The 19,952-nt window shown below is 28.3% G+C and overlaps 1 protein-coding gene across 3 annotated transcripts in view; it reads right to left on the bottom strand.

Moving 5' to 3' along the window:
• Positions 1-19,952, bottom strand: part of LOC145184785 (dynein axonemal heavy chain 3-like) — a 63,206-nt gene that overhangs the window by 8,276 nt on the left and 34,978 nt on the right. For all 3 annotated transcript variants that reach the window (XM_090092839.1, XM_090092840.1, XM_090092841.1), the window contains 42 exons: positions 18,619-18,817; positions 18,375-18,483; positions 18,129-18,248; positions 17,858-18,028; positions 17,671-17,762; positions 15,892-16,093; positions 15,603-15,755; positions 15,419-15,496; positions 15,033-15,089; positions 14,643-14,861; positions 14,257-14,388; positions 13,859-13,973; positions 13,480-13,625; positions 13,027-13,188; positions 12,773-12,898; positions 12,513-12,670; positions 12,325-12,405; positions 11,984-12,104; positions 11,816-11,878; positions 11,546-11,731; positions 11,034-11,470; positions 10,790-10,917; positions 10,577-10,701; positions 10,291-10,476; positions 9,897-10,064; positions 9,543-9,676; positions 9,147-9,432; positions 8,816-8,983; positions 8,434-8,651; positions 8,010-8,121; positions 7,449-7,544; positions 7,063-7,241; positions 6,769-6,850; positions 6,453-6,654; positions 6,137-6,240; positions 5,912-6,010; positions 5,622-5,726; positions 5,054-5,191; positions 4,810-4,857; positions 4,557-4,637; positions 1,966-2,127; positions 1,649-1,809 (listed from right to left, as the gene is read on the bottom strand). In XM_090092839.1, coding sequence (XP_089948965.1) covers positions 1,649-1,809; positions 1,966-2,127; positions 4,557-4,637; positions 4,810-4,857; positions 5,054-5,191; positions 5,622-5,726; positions 5,912-6,010; positions 6,137-6,240; positions 6,453-6,654; positions 6,769-6,850; positions 7,063-7,241; positions 7,449-7,544; positions 8,010-8,121; positions 8,434-8,651; positions 8,816-8,983; positions 9,147-9,432; positions 9,543-9,676; positions 9,897-10,064; positions 10,291-10,476; positions 10,577-10,701; positions 10,790-10,917; positions 11,034-11,470; positions 11,546-11,731; positions 11,816-11,878; positions 11,984-12,104; positions 12,325-12,405; positions 12,513-12,670; positions 12,773-12,898; positions 13,027-13,188; positions 13,480-13,625; positions 13,859-13,973; positions 14,257-14,388; positions 14,643-14,861; positions 15,033-15,089; positions 15,419-15,496; positions 15,603-15,755; positions 15,892-16,093; positions 17,671-17,762; positions 17,858-18,028; positions 18,129-18,248; positions 18,375-18,483; positions 18,619-18,817 — 6,109 coding nt within the window. The remainder of the gene's footprint in view (positions 1-1,648; positions 1,810-1,965; positions 2,128-4,556; positions 4,638-4,809; positions 4,858-5,053; positions 5,192-5,621; positions 5,727-5,911; positions 6,011-6,136; positions 6,241-6,452; positions 6,655-6,768; positions 6,851-7,062; positions 7,242-7,448; positions 7,545-8,009; positions 8,122-8,433; positions 8,652-8,815; positions 8,984-9,146; positions 9,433-9,542; positions 9,677-9,896; positions 10,065-10,290; positions 10,477-10,576; positions 10,702-10,789; positions 10,918-11,033; positions 11,471-11,545; positions 11,732-11,815; positions 11,879-11,983; positions 12,105-12,324; positions 12,406-12,512; positions 12,671-12,772; positions 12,899-13,026; positions 13,189-13,479; positions 13,626-13,858; positions 13,974-14,256; positions 14,389-14,642; positions 14,862-15,032; positions 15,090-15,418; positions 15,497-15,602; positions 15,756-15,891; positions 16,094-17,670; positions 17,763-17,857; positions 18,029-18,128; positions 18,249-18,374; positions 18,484-18,618; positions 18,818-19,952) is intronic.

Raw genomic sequence — 19,952 nt, 5'->3', positions numbered from 1 at the left:
CATGACTACATAGCTATAAATGTATTTTTGATTAATACAGTAAAGTTTTATATCTGATATATCTGGAAAACCCGGCGCATTGCACTGGGTATTCCAGCTAGTCAAAGGATATTGCAAAGAGTCGTAAGACCTGTGGAACTCATTGATTTTCTGAAGAGAACCATCTTGTTTCTTAAGAACAATATCTCTTGAGTTTGTTTGGTTACTAGCAATTATAATTGTAACCACATTTATTGTTGGTCCATTGAAGCAGCAGGATGTTGGCTAACAGGCATTTTGTCAGCTCTGATTATGAACTTGTAGGCATCATGCCATTGGCTGCCTTGAAGAAACCCACACATGAGTTGAGTGTTTTGGCGGAAAATTCAATGGATTTGTCTGGAAATTCAACGGTTTGGCAGGAAATTTAAAAAAACTATTAGCTTTTAAAAAAATTAACAAATTTTTAAAAATACAACTTTATATTTAGTAAAATAGGACATTTTATGGGGGTTTATTTAATGAAAAACATATCTATCTGTTTTTGTTTTGAAGATGTGCAAGTTTTTCGTTTAAATGTTTCCTTTCTGTTTGAAGATGAAAGGAAACATTTAAACAAAACACTTGCACATCTCAAAATGGTGACATCCTTTTCCTTTCTATTCCGGAAAAGGATGTAACCATTGAATTCAGGGAGTAAAGTTACCCCTAGGTGCAAAATTTCAGCACATTTGACAAATCCCCACAGAGTTGCCACTCTCCACCTTCACCACACGGGGACAAGGAGTGGTCAAAGGGGGCTAGAACTTGTTTCCAGCCATAAGCATCCTGATCATGTAGTCTAGGGGATCCAAACTTGGCCTTAAATCTTCCCTGGGAAAAATTAGGCCTGTGTGCGAAATTTGGTGAGGATCAGGTCAAAACTCTGGATTTGTATAAAGAACACACCCACATACATACACACAAAATATATTATACATATATATATATCACCACTGTATATATATATATATATATATATATATATATATATATATATATATATATATATATATATATATATATATATATATATATATATATATATACATATATATATATACAGTGGTGATATTCAGCTGGTACGACCGTACCGGTTGTTAAAATTTTCAAAGTTTTCCGTACCGGTTGATATATAGTTATATAAATTGATAATATGATATGTATTTTACATTAAATTGTGAATTATATTTTGTGTGTGGTACAAAAGACTAATTTCAATATTCAAATATAACTCACTGTCGCTTTTTGTAACTTTTTATATGAATTATATAAATTTCCAATTATATAAAAATCCATTTGTTTAATTATGATTGCGACAAGGACATCATCTGGCAAGTGATACACGTGTACAACAAGCAACCCCCATTACACCTTGCGAAAACCAAAATTTAATATGGAACTTATCAAATTAGAATTTTAATATTATTGTTTCTTTTTCATGTAAATAAATAATTATATGTGTAAAAGTAAATATATAAAATCTAAAAGCTTTTTTTTAAGCATACCGGTTGTTGAAAATTTCGAACACCACCACTGTATATATATATATATATATATACACACACACACACATACATATATGTAAATATACACACACACGAGTACATGTAAAAAGTAAACAACCAACCTTGCTTTAAGTACATTGATTGTAAGGAGAAATGAAAAAAGGAGTTTATCCTTCTCTAACAAAGAGCGACACACATTGTTGTAAATACTTTTCATAAAGTGATCATTTAGATGTTTAATTCTTTCATGCAAGTTATCTGATTTTTGACTTTTCTCAATGGACTGTGAAATAAATTACAGTTTATTATAAAAAGAATTTTTTAAATGATAAAAGAAAAAGAAGAATCATGCAAATCATAATTCTGGTAATAGTAAAATAAAAAGTAAAAAAACAAAAAAGAATATGGAATAGCAAACTAATTAGCATAATTGACTAACCAAAATATATAGATTAATAAACCATAAAAGAGAATATTGGTACATTGGTTCAATATTTCCCAGGTCAGATATACAAAAAAATAAGATTGAAGAATGTGAGGCTACAGGTTTGTAACCATTACGTGCATCATCTATCTCATTCTCTGTTCTTGCTGATAACTCCTATACATAATATTGATAATACTTATTCAAACCTGAAATAAAAAGCTCTCTAATACTATCTAAATAAAATAATAGATTCTAATAATTGTTATATTATCAAATTCCAAAATTGGGCTATCAGTCAAATCTATTTATATTTGGTACAAAATTATTTCTATAATTATATGACTCTTTCAAACTTATAAACATTTCACTACTTTTCAACAAAAATCTTATCTTGCACCAAATAAAATAAAAAATGAATACAGACCATGCACACCAACCATAACACAAAACTACATTAGTAAGATTTTGATTATTTGGGTTTGTTATTATTGTTTATTTTTATCCTGAACATTGTTCTGCCCTGAGTGCCACAAAGACACTAAAATAATACAACAGAGTCAGTTTGCCAATATGCATTCACAAGCCTTCTATTGAGTAAGAAAAGCAATTGTACAACCTCTGTTAAAAACTATCTTTAGATTTTTTAGGAGGGCATTCAGGAATTCTTATGAAGAAACAATTAATTTCTTTGGTGCTATACAAATTAACATTTTCTTTAGTGGAAGTCTAAAAAATAAACTTTTTATGAAAAGATTTTTCTGGATACTCCTTATATAGTGCTGTCTTAATACACAGGCAAGGTAGGCTGCAGCCAAGTGGCCCCTGATTTGAGGGGCTTTCAAATATGTCTACAATTTTTTATTTTCAAAAAAATTTGATAAAGAAATTATATTCCTAAATTTCCTAAGAAAAATTTTGAAAGCCTAATAAATAATACTGAACAGCTTAAAAAAGAATAGAAGTTAATTTTTGCATTAATGATTGCTGAGTAAATGGGTTCTACTTCTGGAACTTTTTTTCATATTACAGTTATGCTATTAAGTTAAGCACATAGACATTTTTTTTTAGTTTTTCATTTTAAATTCAAATAATTCAAATAAGACTTTAAATGTTTTAAATCCAAAAAATAATTTAGAAAATAGAAGAGAAGTACTTTAAAAAGATATATACAATATATGGAAATTATACTAATTACAATTGAAAAAAATGAGTTGCATACATAAATATTAAAATATAGTAGAAAAAAAATTAAAGAAAGTAAAAATTAAGCATCAAAATTTAAAATTTAAATATAAACTTCAAAATAAAAAAAAAAAGGAAAATCAAAATTACCAACATCAAAACCATTTTTTTTTAATTACATTAGCACAATGTGATTTGGTATATTATAAACCAAGTTATGAACAATAATTTGAGGAATGTTGTTGAAATGATGAGTTACACTTTTAATTTAGTCATCTTTGTTGAATAATTGCTGCTTTGCAAGCTGTTGGTCCAACAAAACCATTTATTTTTAATGCAGTTGAAATCTAGACTGTTTACAGGCCAGCTCATTGTGTTAATTTTCTTTTGTTTTAACCTTGGACAGTTATTAATAAAAGAAATGGGGGGGGGGGGGGGTTTATCTTGCTAAAAAACGAGGTCTTAAATTGGTTTTCCAAGCATAAATCAGAATGGTAAAAGATAATCACCAAAAATTTTAAAGTATCTTTTAGCATTAAATCTACTATCAAACAAGTAAAAAAACTCAACACTTTTATGACATAAAAGCCCACACACCAATTGAACCAATACCTTGCTTTGTTTGTTTTAGCACTTAATCTGTGTTGTTTTTTTCACTGGTTTTTTGACAAACCATAACACAACTCTTATGATTATCAACTTCAAAATTCATCTCATCACTAAAAAATACTATTTGCCACCACTAAGTAATAATATTTTGTCTTTAGCAAATTGAGTTTAAAGTTGCTTTTTGCCATAAGCCTTGGTTTTTTGATTGCAGTATGCCAGTTATAACCATTATTGATTAATGCCTTGAGCACATTAGAAGCGGACCAAAGAGAAGTTTCATCAACTAAAATACTTGCTGCTAGATTATTTGATTATGCTTGTCTTTTTTGTGTTGTATTTTTTTTTTTCATGTTTTAGATCAAATTTCAAATTGCACAACTTGAAATTTTCTTGGTCTATCAGTTTTCTTTTGCTCACTAACTGACCCTATCTCTTTATAATTCTTTAAAAGATAAACCACACATAAGTGATTAAGACCAATAGATTCACATCTCTCTAGTAGTTAGACCCAACTCAGACATAATTACTGAATTGATTTTTGACACTTGAATGATATTTTTGCATCTTGCAATTGATTTGCTCTTACTATTATCATTTGTTTAATGCTAAGCTTAATTAATGTTATACTTTTAACTAAAAAAAAGAGCACTTTTGTTTGCATTCTTTAATCAGTCACATTACTTAAGTTATGCATAGAATTACAAGCATGCTTTAAATAAGGTCTAGTTAGCTTTATCTTTTTTTAGAAAAAGAAGATATTATCTCTAACTTGAGATACTGTATTTTAAATTTCTGTAACTAACATTTTATACCTGCTTCTCTTTAATTTCTTCTGATAAAACTTTTGATGATGACAGGACATTTATTGCTGTTTCATCTTCCAAAATATTTCCCTAAATAACATAAATTATCAAATGCCTTATTTAACACATGCCATATTATCAATATAAAATGAAATGAAAAAATATTTTTAAACTTCATTTTATAAAAAAAATAAATAAATATATATTCTGGGTTGTAGGAACTAAATTTACGTAAGTATAGAAAAGAAGAGTGATGACTAACCTCAGATGATGAAAGTACATAAAGAATCTTATCCTCAATCTCTTTGAGCTAAAATGAAACAAATGATTAAAACAATTTTTTTTGTTAAAAACTCAAAGTTTTTTTTTTAAAACAGATACTTAAAAAATCCCTTTCTTTTAGGGATTTTTCAAAATGAAGAACTATTCTTAACTTTTAAAAACCTTTAACAACTATATGTTAGTTAACCTTTTGATAAAAAAAATTATAATTACTGTTGTATTACCTGTTTTTTGTTTGCTGCACTCTCAAGCACAAGTACATTCTTTTTTTCTTCTAATTCAGGTTTCTCTTTGGCTGTAACAATACAAAGTAATTGGTCTTCCAAGCCCAAAGGTGTAATCATAAAGTTTAGCAATATAACCTAAAGACAATAAGAAAATATGAAAAACCTTTTTCAGCTGGTGTGAAGTACCTGATTTATACAGCATTTATAGAAACACATGTCAATGACAGATGCTAATTTATAATCAAAAGTTTATTGAAAATATATCGTATACTTTGAAAGACTATAGATTTTTTTAGTAACTAGGTGATTACCAGCATAATTGTTGAACAATTCCTTTTAAAACAATAACACTTTTTACTTTTAGAAAGAAAGAAAAAAGCCCATAATGATATTAAATAAAGATTAGGTAAAGGTTAGGTAATAAAGCTGTTACTAATGTAGAAGGACTTAAAAGGTTGAGATTTTACAAACTTTTAAAACATAATCACTGTGACAATCATTATCAATATGCCGCATCAGTATTTGTGATCTCAGTCTATGTTTTAATTAAAATTGAAAGTCACACCTTTACTGAAATTTCAGGTAGGTAATGTGGATTCCGCAATCTTGTTGTTATATACAACTTGAAATCCTTTGAGTACTCAATAACATTTTCACCAAGTTTCATATACTGTTGAAAAAGAAAATATAATTATTAAACAACATTAAAGTTTATTATCTTGCATGCTTAAATATTCATGAAGATTTTTTACAACCAAATAAAAATTAGACAAGTAGATTTTAAAATTACTTAATTTTTTTAAAAATAATTTTCAAGTACTTTAAAGTTTTATCTACAATGGCAGACAATATTACCTCCACACCACCTTGCTTGAATGTTGACTTAAGCAAAACAGGTTCTAACAAAGGGTCCAATTCTTCACCTACATTTTCTAACAACACAGGATGTCCAAACTAAAGTAAGCATATGTAATAGTTCCAATAATAATAGTTCATAGCTGCCATGATTTTAAAATATTGAAACTTTTACTGAAAACTAAATCTTACTAAAATACCAAATATAACTAGTAAGTGAACAACCTGTATAGCATTCTCTAAGGTTCGTCCATAACTTGAATTGGATATTTTAACAACCTCTAACTTATTTGCCTTTTCTAGATTTTTGATCCACTTGTTTGCTTGACCTGATTGAAAAAAAGTCAAAACAATCATTAGCAAATATTTTTCATAGAGAAACAATTATGTGTATCTAATGTAAATGTCTCTTTCAGCATGTTAAATGTCTGCAGATTTCTCACATATAAAATATTATTCACACAAACTCTCATGTATAAAAATAAAAGAAAGAGGAAAAATTTGTCTTGAAGATTTAAAATAATGAAAGTTAAGAAAACACCTTGAGGATCAATCATTAAAGGCCATCGTCTGGTATTGTGTACAATAACTCCATTATCGATAGAAAATGAATCCACAGGAAGTCCTGCAATCTGCCATTCTCTAATTTTTACTGGTTCACCAAGGGTCGAAGTTAATGTAAAGTTTGCTGAACACTGAATTTTAACTTTAGCACAAATCTTTAACCATTCAGCTATACATTCCTAAATAAATGTTTGTGTTATTCCTGAACATCTCTTTGTAAGATGAAAAATTATGTAAAAAATGGCTTTTATATACACACAAAAAATCAGTAAAAAAGATGATAACTACGCAACATTTCTAAATTCAACTGTAAAAGCACCCAAGTATGCAATAACTGCAGAAGACAGTAAAACATCGCCAGTAATTCTAGTGGAACTAAAAACCAGAGGCAAAAATATTTATTTCCACTTTCATCAAAATTTATCAGTATTTTTCTTTTTAACAAATATTGAAAAAGAACAAATAACTTGTAGTTACCACTGCCCCAGATTGTCAGAGGCAATGCAGAAAGATTTAAAAGATAATTTGTTAAGAATATTAATAGTCATATTAAACTTTATCTTATAATAAATGTTTATTTTACATACAGTTCACCAAGATGAACTGTAGTTTCTGTCCAACGAGATTTTTCACCACCTAACCCGCCAATTAACTTCTCTGCTCGCTCTAGCTTTCTTTCACAAAGAAAAATACTTGCTTCTAAATCTTCTTTTTTTTTTGTCATCATGCTGAGTTCATCAAGCAAAGTTTGCAGCTTGTCTGACACCTTTAACAGATTTAAATTAAATCTAAAAAATTAAGTTTTTTTAATACTTTTCAAAAGAAATAATTTAAACAGACAAAACAGACATTTTTGTTTTGTCTGTTTAAATTGTCTGTTTAAAACAACAATTATTTTTAGATTCATTATAACTCTACAAGCTATTGGTTTTAATTTCTAGACTGACAAGCCTGTAAACAAAAAAAACATTACTTCTTTCAAAACAAGGCGTTTTTCATTGAGTTTTGTAATTTGCATTTTTAACTCATCTTCTGCTTCTGCAAGCTTCAACTTTTTTGGTGCAACAACCTGAACAAATTTATACCTTAGAGTTTAAAAACCTGAAGTGCTATACTGAAAGTATATTTGTAAAATTGACTTAATATCAAGAGTTAGATTAATCTCATATTAAAGTAAGAATAACTTTTATCAACTAATTAAAGTTTAGAAGATAATTTACTTTATTACAACAACTTATTTAAGTGTTCCAAAATTGATTTAAATAGGATAAATGATATCATATGGAGATATACATTATCAAGATTACAGACAACCAAATTTTTTTCTGAGATTCAATATAAAATTATAATTGTGCTCAATAGAAACTAATTTACAGACTACATTTTTTGAATATAAATTTTGTCACAAATATTTCTCTCAACTATCATATCTCTAAAATCCAAGATAAATAATCTAAAAAAACACTAAAAAGATTCTATTTTTATTAATACTTTTATTTTAAAACAATAGAAATTAACTTTTATAAAAGATTACTTTGGCAACTCTGTCATACACCTCCATAGCTCGTACCCATTTGCAAAGACCCTCACAAGCTTCAGAAGCTTGCTTCACTATATCTGGTTCAAATTGATCATTTGTGATATACCTAAAAATTATTTATAGCCACTTAGCTTAGATAAAACTCACTTCTAACTTAAAAAATATTTCCTCTTTTTGTTATAAACCCACACCTATAACTACAAAATCTTTTAACAACAGCTGTCACAAATATTCATATGCACTTTATTCAAAATATTTCAAAAATACAAAACTTTAATTGAAAATCTAAAAGAAGCTACATTTTCTAACAACCTTTATACAATAAAGTCTCATTTTAAAACTGCATGAACCATAATAATCAGTAAAAAGTTCCTTTGTTAAAATTGAAAAAATAAAAAATGCATTCTAAAAAACATACTTAGTTCTTATCACTTTCATAATACTTGGTGGAATGTTATCTTTATCAAAAGATTTTAATTGATCTAAAAACTTTAAATCACTGAGAATTTTTTGAGATGGTCCCCAAAAGTCTTCCAACATCTTTCCAGAACCAGATGTATCAGGTTTTCGGTCTGGTTTAATGCCTTTCATAATGCACACAGCTTCCATAACCAACTTCACAATGCTAGGAGGATTCTAAAGAAACAAGGAACCAAGGAAAGTATGAATGAAAAAAAGTAATTAAATAGCCTTAACCTTACTCTAAGAAAGCTCCAGGCAGAGTATTAAAACAAGAATATCGAAACAACTTTTAGACTGCATGATGAAAGTAATAGATATGTAGACTTTAAAGTACCTACTTTCATTGTCTTAACTTGACTAATATCACTTGGCTTAAGAGTGTTCAACGCATTAATTGAAGCTTCAAGAGCTGGTATGGCTTCCGCAAGATCATTCTCACAGTCTGATTTAATTTCTTGAGCTACAGCAGCAGATTTGTTTGCTAATTCTTCATCTGCAGACACAATCTGAAATAATAAATCTTTGAAAAAAGCTTACTTAACAAGCAGTCATCTAAAGAAATATAATTCATTAAATGTCTTACTCATAAATTAAACCACATTTTAAAATCATGTTAAGGAAAAATCATCATTCATAAAAACTGGAAACGGTTTAAAAGTATTTGGAAACCTCTTTCTTAGCCTGAACTTCAACAGTATCTTGTGCAATTTTAATCATTAGCCTTTTGGTTTCTTCAGAAGTTTCAACAAGTTTTGGTTGAAGTGCAATTAACTCTTCTTGCATAATACTAACTTGAGATGCTGCAAACTGAAGCTTATCCAAACCAATAACATAACGACTTTTGAGTGATCGTACCTCTTCTTGCTTGACATGAAGCAAAGATTTGAATGTATGTAACAGCTCAAGGTAAGAAGTGGGTGTTACATAGTTGTGTCTTCTCATTATTTGCAAGTACCTGAAAATTATAATAGTTTCACAAGTAAAATTCAAAATTACAAATTGATTAGTTTCATAAATAAGATTAATGTAAAAGATCTTTGAAAGCAGGTAAAACAGGTTACGTACCTCTCTGACTGTCTGTAGGCACTTTTATGAAAAGATTTACACATTAGGATTGCTGCATTCTGCAAGCTCTCCTCCATATTAATATCTTTTAAAAATGATTTTGCTACCATCTCCAGAGCATCATCAGGCCAAGCCTAACAAAAGGTTAGTGTGTGTAAAAATTTACGCATATTTTTAGTGAATGCCTTAAATAATTCTTTTTATTCATTTGATATTTTTCTATTATTTCCTGCTTCCCATTACTTTGTATTGGGAAGCAGGAAATAATAGCAAAATATGAAATGAATAAAAAAACTGACAATATTTAAAAATCTTTTAGCAAAACAAGATTATGCACAATTGCAGCAGAAATACCTGAAACCAATCGATAGTACAACAGTTAATAAGAGAAGGAAACATTCTTAGACGATTACGAAAAGCATCACCAATTGGGCTCATAGCTAATACTATGTGAAGATTTGCTTTTACCCTTTCAATGAAAAAATTATACATTGCTAATGGAGTAGCATCAACTTTTTTTCCCTAAAAATAAATAATTTAAAAAACAACTTAAAGATATTTTTTACAAATAAACATAATTTATATTCTGTTGAGTTAAATAACTTAACAGAATATAAATAACAAACTGATAGACTAACAAAACCCATCAAATTTATTCAACAAACAAAAGTTGTATATAAAGAAAAATGTATAAAACTAAACAAAACAAAATGGATTAAACTAAACAAAAAAAAAACCTAAAGCTTGCCTCCAATTTTGCTATGACTTGCATTTTATCAATGATTTCAGCTTTCTCATCACTTGCAAATATGTTTGGAACATCACCTGTATTTAGAATCATGTTAATGTCTTCCACAAACAACTCCTCTTTTATTTGATTATCAATGAACAAGAAAACTGTGGGCTTGACTTCAACGCCAGACAAAATCAGTAACTAAATAAAGTAAAAACAAAAAAAACAGTAATTCATCAATTTTAATTAAAAGCATGTAGACTTTAATTATGAACGTAAATTTTCTTTTACAAAAAGCAACCTTTTTAAGGTCATCATGCCAATCACTTCTGCAATAGCTTTTAGTAATCTCAATTTGAAATAACTCAAGCTCAGCCATGGCAGTTGCTAACTTAGTTACACTTTGACGCCCACTACCTCCAATGCCTAAATTCAAAATGTTTAAAAGATTACTTTTAATGGTTCGCATTATCTTCAAATTTAATTTTTATAACAAACTTGAAGTAAAAATTACCAACTAATAATGCATGGCCATTTGGTTGCTTCAAAATTCGAGACACTTTTGAGACATGTTCTATTGCAAATTTGAACATAACAAGTGACATAGGAGTTTTACTCATTTGATTATACTCATCTAAGAAGCTGAAGAATAAATCGAAAAATAAAAGAATAATAAGATTTCAAAAAAATCTTTCATATTTTTTGGTCTTTCAAAATGTAAATTTAAACCAAGTCCAAAAAAATATTAAAATACATACTTTTCCATTTGAGTAGTTAATGCACCGAGGTCTGTTACTTCATTATAGATTTTATCAGTTGAATTGGTAAACATGTAATCTCCAAAAAACAATGATCGAATACTTGAATCTGTGAATGGTTCATTAGGGGCAAGATGTTTCAATAAAACACTAAGTTCCTTGTTAAACTGCTTTTTTGTGGTCTCAGTAATCAAATCAAAGAAAAATAACCTATCAGAATCATCAATCAGTCTGTCATAAAAAACTCTATAGACTTCATGAACCCATAATCTAATAAGTTTATTTGTATCTTGCAAGTGGGTATAAGGCACTAATAAAATGCCTCTTATAACACGAGAAAAATCACGTAAATTGAACATGTAGTGCGATTTAGAAGGTGTAGGAAGAAAATTGACCATGGCAGATTTGTAAACTTGCATTGTAGCAGTGACAACAATCTAAAAATCAAAACAGTAAGTTATTTAATATTTTACAAACACTGTAAAACAAATTTTAGAAAATAGTTTGTTTACTTTTCCAAGTCGAAGAAACTCTGCTTCAAAACCTTTTCCAAAATGCCAATCACATATAGATGAAAAAATTTTTGAGAGTGTACTGTCATCAAAATCTGAAACAGAAATAACACTTAGGTGACGCATAAAGCGACTTGAGATTTCATTTCTTCCTCCACCAGGAGGACACATGGCTGAAATGAGCAGCTAAATAGAAAAAGGAGAATACTAATTAGAGTTTAAAGCATCAAAACTTTAATATTAAAAAAAAATAATTTTAACTTAACTTACAATATCTTCTAAAACTATAGCTGATGTATCATTCAAATTATACCAGTTCTTATGATCAATCCACTGGAAAAAAAATATAAGCAAACACACATACTGTAAGAACTTAATTTAAGCATATAAAATTTATAACATAAGTGTAAATAAGCAGCACTATTTTTAATATAACACCTGTCTTAACAGTTCGATTGGAGGTTGAGCACCATATTTTTCTTTAGCAGGCATATTTATATCATCAATAAACACTAAACATTTTTTGCCAGGTGGTGGTCCAAAAACACCTTTTCGTCGTCTGTAAAGTAAAACATTCAAGATATGGAAAAAACTTTTAACCATTAAGTATAAAAAGTATGATTCAGCATGGTGCATTATACAAAAAGTATGATAAATTATACAAACTTTAATATGATAAATTATCCAAATTTTAAATCTTAAAAAAATCTTTTACAAATAAAACAAAACAATTTTGTATCAAATTGCTGCATCATAATATAAAGTATTATTATTGTTACTTATCCAGCTTTGCCATTATAATCTCTTGAGTTTGCTGGGCACTAGTTCTTGCAGAGAAATTGATATTTATAGGAATATACCTTTGAAAATAGAAATTTATGTATATTTTTAATCAACATTAGTTACTTTTTTTAATACAAAAAAAATTGAAGCAAACTAAGAGAAATGTTAAAAATTTATTGTATACTTTTCTTTTGGAAGTTTGATCATATAACTGTTAGTAATTGCAGACTTTCCTGTTCCTGTATTACCAATGAACATTAAAGGAATTTCTTGCTTAATAAATAAATCCAAAAAAAACATTTGTCTTGTTGTTTCATCAGTGTCAATTATTAGCTCAGAGACCTAAACAATTAACATTTGAAACAATAGCCAGAAAAACTACAAACTAATTGCTATGAAAAATGAACTTAAGTTTAAAAAAAAGATCATTGAAAAAAATTTTACTTGAGCATTGTGAGGAATAACCAGAGAGCTTTTGTCTATCACCTCCATCCAACGAAGCCATAAGCCATTTCCTTGTTTAAGAAACACATAATCATACACTAATCCAGCATCAGGAAAAAGATTGCTCTGTAAATATGGAAATCATAAATTATAAAAAAAGATATTTTTTTTAGAGCGTACTTTTTAAGTTAAGTATTTTGAACAGTACAAAAAAAGTAAGTATTTCTAAAATTCTAAGTAAATGAAATATATACTTTTGCAAGTTTTATATTTTTTGGCTTTGGATATTCTTTATCTTGTCCAGATACTAGAGCTCTGTAAAATTCACTAAATATTATTCTACTCTTTGAATCTATGAGTGCACCAAGAGACCAAACAATAGAGAAAACAAATAAGCTTGCTAACCAAGACAATACCTAAAAGACATGGCTATTATTAAAATGTAATTTTTCAAGAAACTTTTGTCTTTTTATCATACTGCAAGACTTATTTTATAAAACGAATTTAGAAGAGTTACTTTACTAAAAAAAAAGTAATTTGGTGATGATACGCCATTAACAATTATGTTAATGGCAGCATAGACAATGATAAATACTAACAATGATACCAATAATTGTGAAAGTAAAAGCAACAAGTTTATTAAGTAAAAGTCAAAAACTGCAACATGCATATTTAGAAGCAGAAACTTTTAACTATTTAAAACAAACCTGACTAGAGGAATACTTAATCATATTTTCTGATTCTTTATTTTGACTAATATCATCTAACAATGATGTGTATAGCTTGATGAAATTTTTAACCAAGAACATGTTTGACATAGGACATAATAATCGACAACTGTTTTTAATGTAATCTAATTGAGAAGCAAAATATAAATTATATTATTTACTTGATATAAAATTTTCTAAAAAAATCATTCTTATTACATAAATATGGAGACTTTGAAAATCAATGCATAATTGAAATAAAAAGGTTCATCTTTAACAAAAAAAATCTGTAAAAAATTGAAATTGTTCAATCTTATGCAGTTATGATGGGGAAGGCTTTAAAAATATATAAAGTAATTCACAAAAATATTTTCTTTACCTAAACAAGGCTGTATTAACCACTTATAAAGGTCTTGAACAAGTTCCATCTGTTCTTTGTTTAAACATTCTTGCAATTTTTGCAAGTATGAAGTCATAAATGGCTCCCAACCAAGCTGTATAAATAATTTAAAGCATTTGAACTCTTACAATAAAAGCTAAGAAAATTGAAAAATTAAGACGTCATTTTAATATATATACTTTGACTGCAATATTTTAATACAATTTTAACTTTTACTTGATTTTTTTTTATACCAGAATGTAAAAAAATCCACCGTTAGTAAAGTAGGAGGCATAAATTCTGTTGACACTTAAACTATTAGTACAAATAGTTTATTAAATTAAACTTTGCATTTTTAGAATTTTAAAAGAATACTTATAGTAGCATTCCTAACAAACCTGATGAGGCTCCAGATATATCATACCACAACGACTAACTGTAGCTGGTGATGCTTGCTCAAGATCAGCAGTTTCAAATATTAAGCTCTGTTTAACATTCATTTGAATAATTTCCCCACTCATTAAACATAACTAAATGCATTATTTCAAACATTTATTTATGTTCTTGCATCATTTGAAAAAGAAATAAAAAAGCAATAAAAAACTAAAAAGTAAGCTACATCTTGGCTTTTAAACTAGTAAGAACTATTTCAACTTCAAAGATTGGAATATGTATTTTAACTTGAAACATGTTCATAGGTTAACTTATTCTAAGTATCAATATAAAGTAAGTATATACTTAGCAATACTTGGTGTTTAAATTACAAAATTATTACAATATTTACCTTTTTATTGTCATCTAGTACTGTGTTCATATTTTCTATCCATACTGCATCTACTGGACCATCAAAAATAATCCACTTGTGTTCATCAGTTGTAGATACTGCTTGTTCTCGAAAGGAAACAGCAAGGACACCATCAGACCATTCATGAGAAACTGGATCAAAACTGCCATACAACTGCCCCAATGTTATAGACTTAGGGTTTATAATTTTAAACTTCACCTACAGATTTAATCAACAAAGTAAAATGACAGTAAATGATAGAAAGATTAACAGTAGTTGAGAAAAGTTTCTGAAAAAAATTAACAGCAAGAAGGATTTAAAAAGCTGCATTGTGCAATGTTACAATGTAACTTATCAAAATAAAGTTAAAAATTCATTAAAACATTTTACCTTAAAGTAATCTGGTATTTGTGACTTTTCTAAATCGCACATTGCTTGAGCTAAAATCTGAGGAAATTTTAAGATTGACTTTAAGCATTAAAAAATGATCTTTAGCTTTAAAACTGAGCAAAATTAAAACTGAGAACTGAAAACCTTATTAATTACAAATAGCTTCTGGAGTGCTATAAACACTGTATATATATGTAACAACAGAGAAGGGAAATTTATACATCTGAAAAAAACAATTCATAATATAAAAAATCTTTTCAGTTAACAACCACAATTAAGCTCATAAATATTTAGAACTTTTATGCATGAAATGATTTCATATTTCAAATGTTTTAGGTTATCTTTAAAACTATCCAAAGACTCAACAAAAATTCCATAATGTAGACCTTGTAAGCATGGGTTTTTCCACCGAGAGGTTCTCCTACAATCATAAAACCATGGCGCACAAGCATCATTTCATAAATCTAAACAAATAGAACTTCAGAATCACAGTTTTTATCAAAACATTTAACTTTTTATAAAAGAAATGCAAAAAAGAATAAATTAAAAAATTTTGAAAGATGAGCAAACCTGGAGTATTTTCTTTATGTACCAATCTGTAGGCTGCAACATTTCATTTTTACAATTACTAATAATTGCCCCCATAAGATTTCCATAGTCTGGAGTTGGCCAGGATGTTCCAGGGAAAAGATCAGATATAATTCCTTCAAACAATGGTACATCCTGTAAAATTAAAAACTGTTAATTGATTTCATAAAACTTTCTTCTGAATGTTTTACACAAACTTTTTAATTTTAGCAATTTAAAAAAAATAAATTATTATTTATTATAGAAAGATGTCATTTAAAGCTCTGTACACCTGTGACAAAAACTTGGCTAAGTTCACTTCTAGAATGGCTCTGAGGATAAGATCTTCTTCAGTATTATTGGGATACCTCAATTTCAAATTCCCAGCTGCAGTTAGCACAGATTTGACAGCTCGCATACCATAATCATAATGTGACTGAGACGAAAGAAGTTCAGAACACAACTTGTATGTCTCAACAATCTTTACTGCCATTCTAGTAAAAACAAATTGTAAATTCATTAACTTCAAATGCTTGCTATTGACATAAGAATTAAACTTTTGAAAAGAATGGTTTTACTATATTAATACAGTAGGGTGATTCACAAAACAGTGCAAAATATTAAAATAAATCGAAATTTAAATGGCAATCCTTTTTCATTTACCCTTTATTTTACAAATGTTTAAGCATTATCTCATTTTGAGGTTGCTTAAAATGAGTTCTTGTTTATATGCATGTGAATATTGGTGATCAGGTTATAATTTCAAGAGGCAGGAACCAGGATACAGCTGATCATTTTATTTGCTTTTTTTTCACTACTCTGCTTACACTTTTGAACCACTTAATGTCAATGATTTAAGTACATTAATAGTAACTTGTAATAAAATATATAGCGAAAAAGACTCAAAAATGACATTTATCCTTAAAAAGATTTATAAAGCATCAGCTATTCTTTTGTGTGTTTCTTGCTAATTTAATTATCATTAAGGTCATATATTTTCTATATAGAGAAACCACTTAAACATCTAGCTTCACTACTTAAAGCATCTACATTTGATTGAGCAGATTAAAGTGATCATGATGCTACTTATCTGATTGCAGCCACAACTCAAAGCCACAACCACAAAATTAAAAATTTTTAACATTAGTCAAGTGTCAATTCAAATTGATATAGTTGATGACTACGCAATAGTTGTTAAGAGACTAAAAAATTAATTTAATTCCAATGATAAGCCACTGACAATGATGAGCCACTGACAGTGCAATAGGATAGTAAAGTCATTTTGTCACTAGTTTACCACAACCATGCACATAAAACCTTTTTTCTGGTGTGTTGTAACATGTTGTTTGCTCATTGAAGTGCCCCAGTGATAGGTATATTCAAGCAATTCTAAGAAAAATGTCTTGAAGTCAACGCATGCAATTTAAAAATATCAGTTCACAATCCTGTGCTTCAAAAAACTCTAACAGTTCACAGTTACTGGTCTGTTAATGATGTTGTAAAGAAGGGGTAAAACTGATCCGAGATTTCAATCAGCTGAACTGAAGAGCAAAAACAGTGCCTACTTCAGATTGTTGCTCATCATAAAGTACAGGTTCTTGAAGCTAAGAAGCACCTGCTGTGGATAGAACTTATATGATAAACAATAAACATTCAAAAGTAGAAATTGTAAAATGCTAAATGTCTCAAATTCAGACTGCCAGATAGAAACTAACACGAAACTGAATTTTGATTTGATAAATATCATGTTTTAAACTTAATTTAAATGTTCTACTAATCCTACCCAAGCAATAAATTATTTCATTCTTATAACATCTTACTACACCAAGTTACATTTCTTGACTACTAACTTGATGCTTTTAATTTCTTACACTACCAGAATTGAACATAAAAAACAGAAATAAAAACTTTGGAACATTGAACTTAAATGTTAATCAATTAACCAAATGTTTTAAGCATAATTCTAAGTTAGTCCAGCAACAATGAGTGAAATTACACCTTTCATTTTTGTGAAACACCTTAACATAAATTTAGCCATTAATAAACTAATAACGGTAAAACAAATATTTACACTCGAGCATTAATGAAGCCCATTGAGTAGAGTGAAATTTCTGAAATAAGACAATAGTCTGGTACCATCATTGCCACTGTCCTGAACAAAATCTAAAAGAAAGATTACTTTGATAAAAATATCAATTTCAAAGCAAAGAATATAACTCAAAAATAGGTATGAATAAAGTACTTTCATTACCACATACCTTAAGATTATCAGGAAGCTCTTGTCGCCCTGCATATCCAGGGTTCATAGTTATAAAGATTGAACATGTGGAATTCAGCATCAATTCAGTACCTTCAAAAATGAATGTTTTACATTTTGCAGCTATAGCATTTTGAATGGTAGAAATCTGTTGTGCAATAACTGACAGTACCTGGAAAATGTAAATTTTGAATTAAGGTTTACAATAAAAAGTTGCAACAATATGCAAAATCCAAGATAATGCAATTAAATTTAACAGCACTAAACTAAACCTCTAATTCAATTCTATTGAACTCATCAAAACATGACCATGCACCAGCTTGAGCAAGGCCTTTGAAAAACTTTCCCATGGCTTTAAAGTCTAATCCATCAGAGCAATTAAAAACTACACACTAAAGGTAAATGAATGACTAATAATAATGACAACAGTTAGAACTATATCTAAAATTTAAAAAAACAGTCAAAATAACTACTAGCTTATTTTCTTATAAGGCAAGCACAATATAAAGCATACCAACCTGTTTTGCAACAGCTTTAGCAAGATCCTTTACTGTTTCTGTCTTTCCAGTTCCTGCAGGACCCTCTGGAGCCCCACCCAAATTTAACTTTAATGCACCCATTAAAGTTCTAAAATATTATACATATTGCTCCTATTTACTAATTCATCATTCAAAATAATATATGTGATAATAAAAAAATGTTGATTATGTTTACTAGTTCATTCATTCAAACTAATGTGTAAAATTGCTTGGATAAGTTTACCTGTAGCATCTGTCTGTCAATGGAGTGATGACGAGTCTTCCAGAATTTCCTAGATATTCATACCCATACATTATTGTAGTTGTTATCATTCGGACAGCAATTAATCCTTCTTCAAAGTAATAGCGAAGCTGTGCAACCCATTGAAAATCATTTGGGTCATTGATGTTATTCTTCACCATCATCTCAATCACATCACGGGCTGAAACATAAATTAATAATATTTTTACTCCTCTTGCTTTTAAACTTTTACAAAAAAAATTTACAATGAACTTTTAATTTGTAGTTTGAAAGAAAGTAAACAAAAAAATTTATTTGAAAAACACAGAAACAAAGTATATACAGTGGCAGAAATAAGTTTTCTTATCTTCAATAAACTCTCTAAAAATTGTTGTACACAAACATATGCTTGTAAAAATAAATATGTAAAATGTATAAATGAAAAGAAAATAGTGTCTAGTTTTTACATTAATATTTTTGTTTTGAAAGTAATATGTATAAAATGATAAATGAACAGATTTTTTAAAATAATACAATAAAGGTGTAGGAAAAAAATGTTCATACAGTTCACATTTAGGTGAAATACCACAGAATTATCTCATTCTATAGTTTTGAGCTGAACTCTATATTCCTAAGTAATTTATGATGCAAAACTATTTTATTCAAAAATCTTGCAATGAAAAGATCTCCAAAATGTAAAGAAACAACTGCTAAAAAACAATAAATTGTAATGACATTTTATAATGAAGGCAAGTCATTAAAAAATATTGCTTATATTACTCTAAGTCAATGAAAAGCAGTTCATAGTATAGTAAAAGAATACATAAATGAAAATCAATTGAAAACAAGTATAAATCAGGTAGATCATCTTAGTTAAATGAACAAAACAATCCTTTTATACTTAAAGAAATAAAAATTTGAAAGTTTTACAATGATTTGAAAGTTCTACAGCAATTGCATCTCATCTGGTAAATGCTACAGGAAGATCTGTAATACCAAAGGCAATAAGAAGCAAAATAAAAAATGTTGGATTTCAAGCATGTACTTTTCAAAGAAACTTTTATTAGTTGTGTGAATAAAACAACATAAAAGACTAGAGTTTGCTAAAACATTTCTAAAGAAACCAATTAAATTTTGAAATGAAAAATAATTGAGAGGTTATAGAGTGATAAAAGTAAATAGAATACATGGGTGTTTTAAGAAAAAAGTTTATTTGTGCACAAAAAAACATGAATTGCAAGATTGATTTTACTTCAAGCAAGTCCCAAAACATACAGTACATATAGTTAAGTAACTGTCATTTTATAACACCCCTAATTTACTCTATACACCCCCAC

The sequence above is a fragment of the Hydra viridissima genome, unplaced genomic scaffold (assembly GCF_058129835.1).
Source record: "Hydra viridissima isolate aposymbiotic clone 2 unplaced genomic scaffold, HvirCarnegie_v1 scaffold_7, whole genome shotgun sequence".
Taxonomy (NCBI): Eukaryota; Metazoa; Cnidaria; class Hydrozoa; order Anthoathecata; family Hydridae; genus Hydra; species Hydra viridissima.
This window is presented reverse-complemented; position numbering and strand designations above follow the sequence as displayed.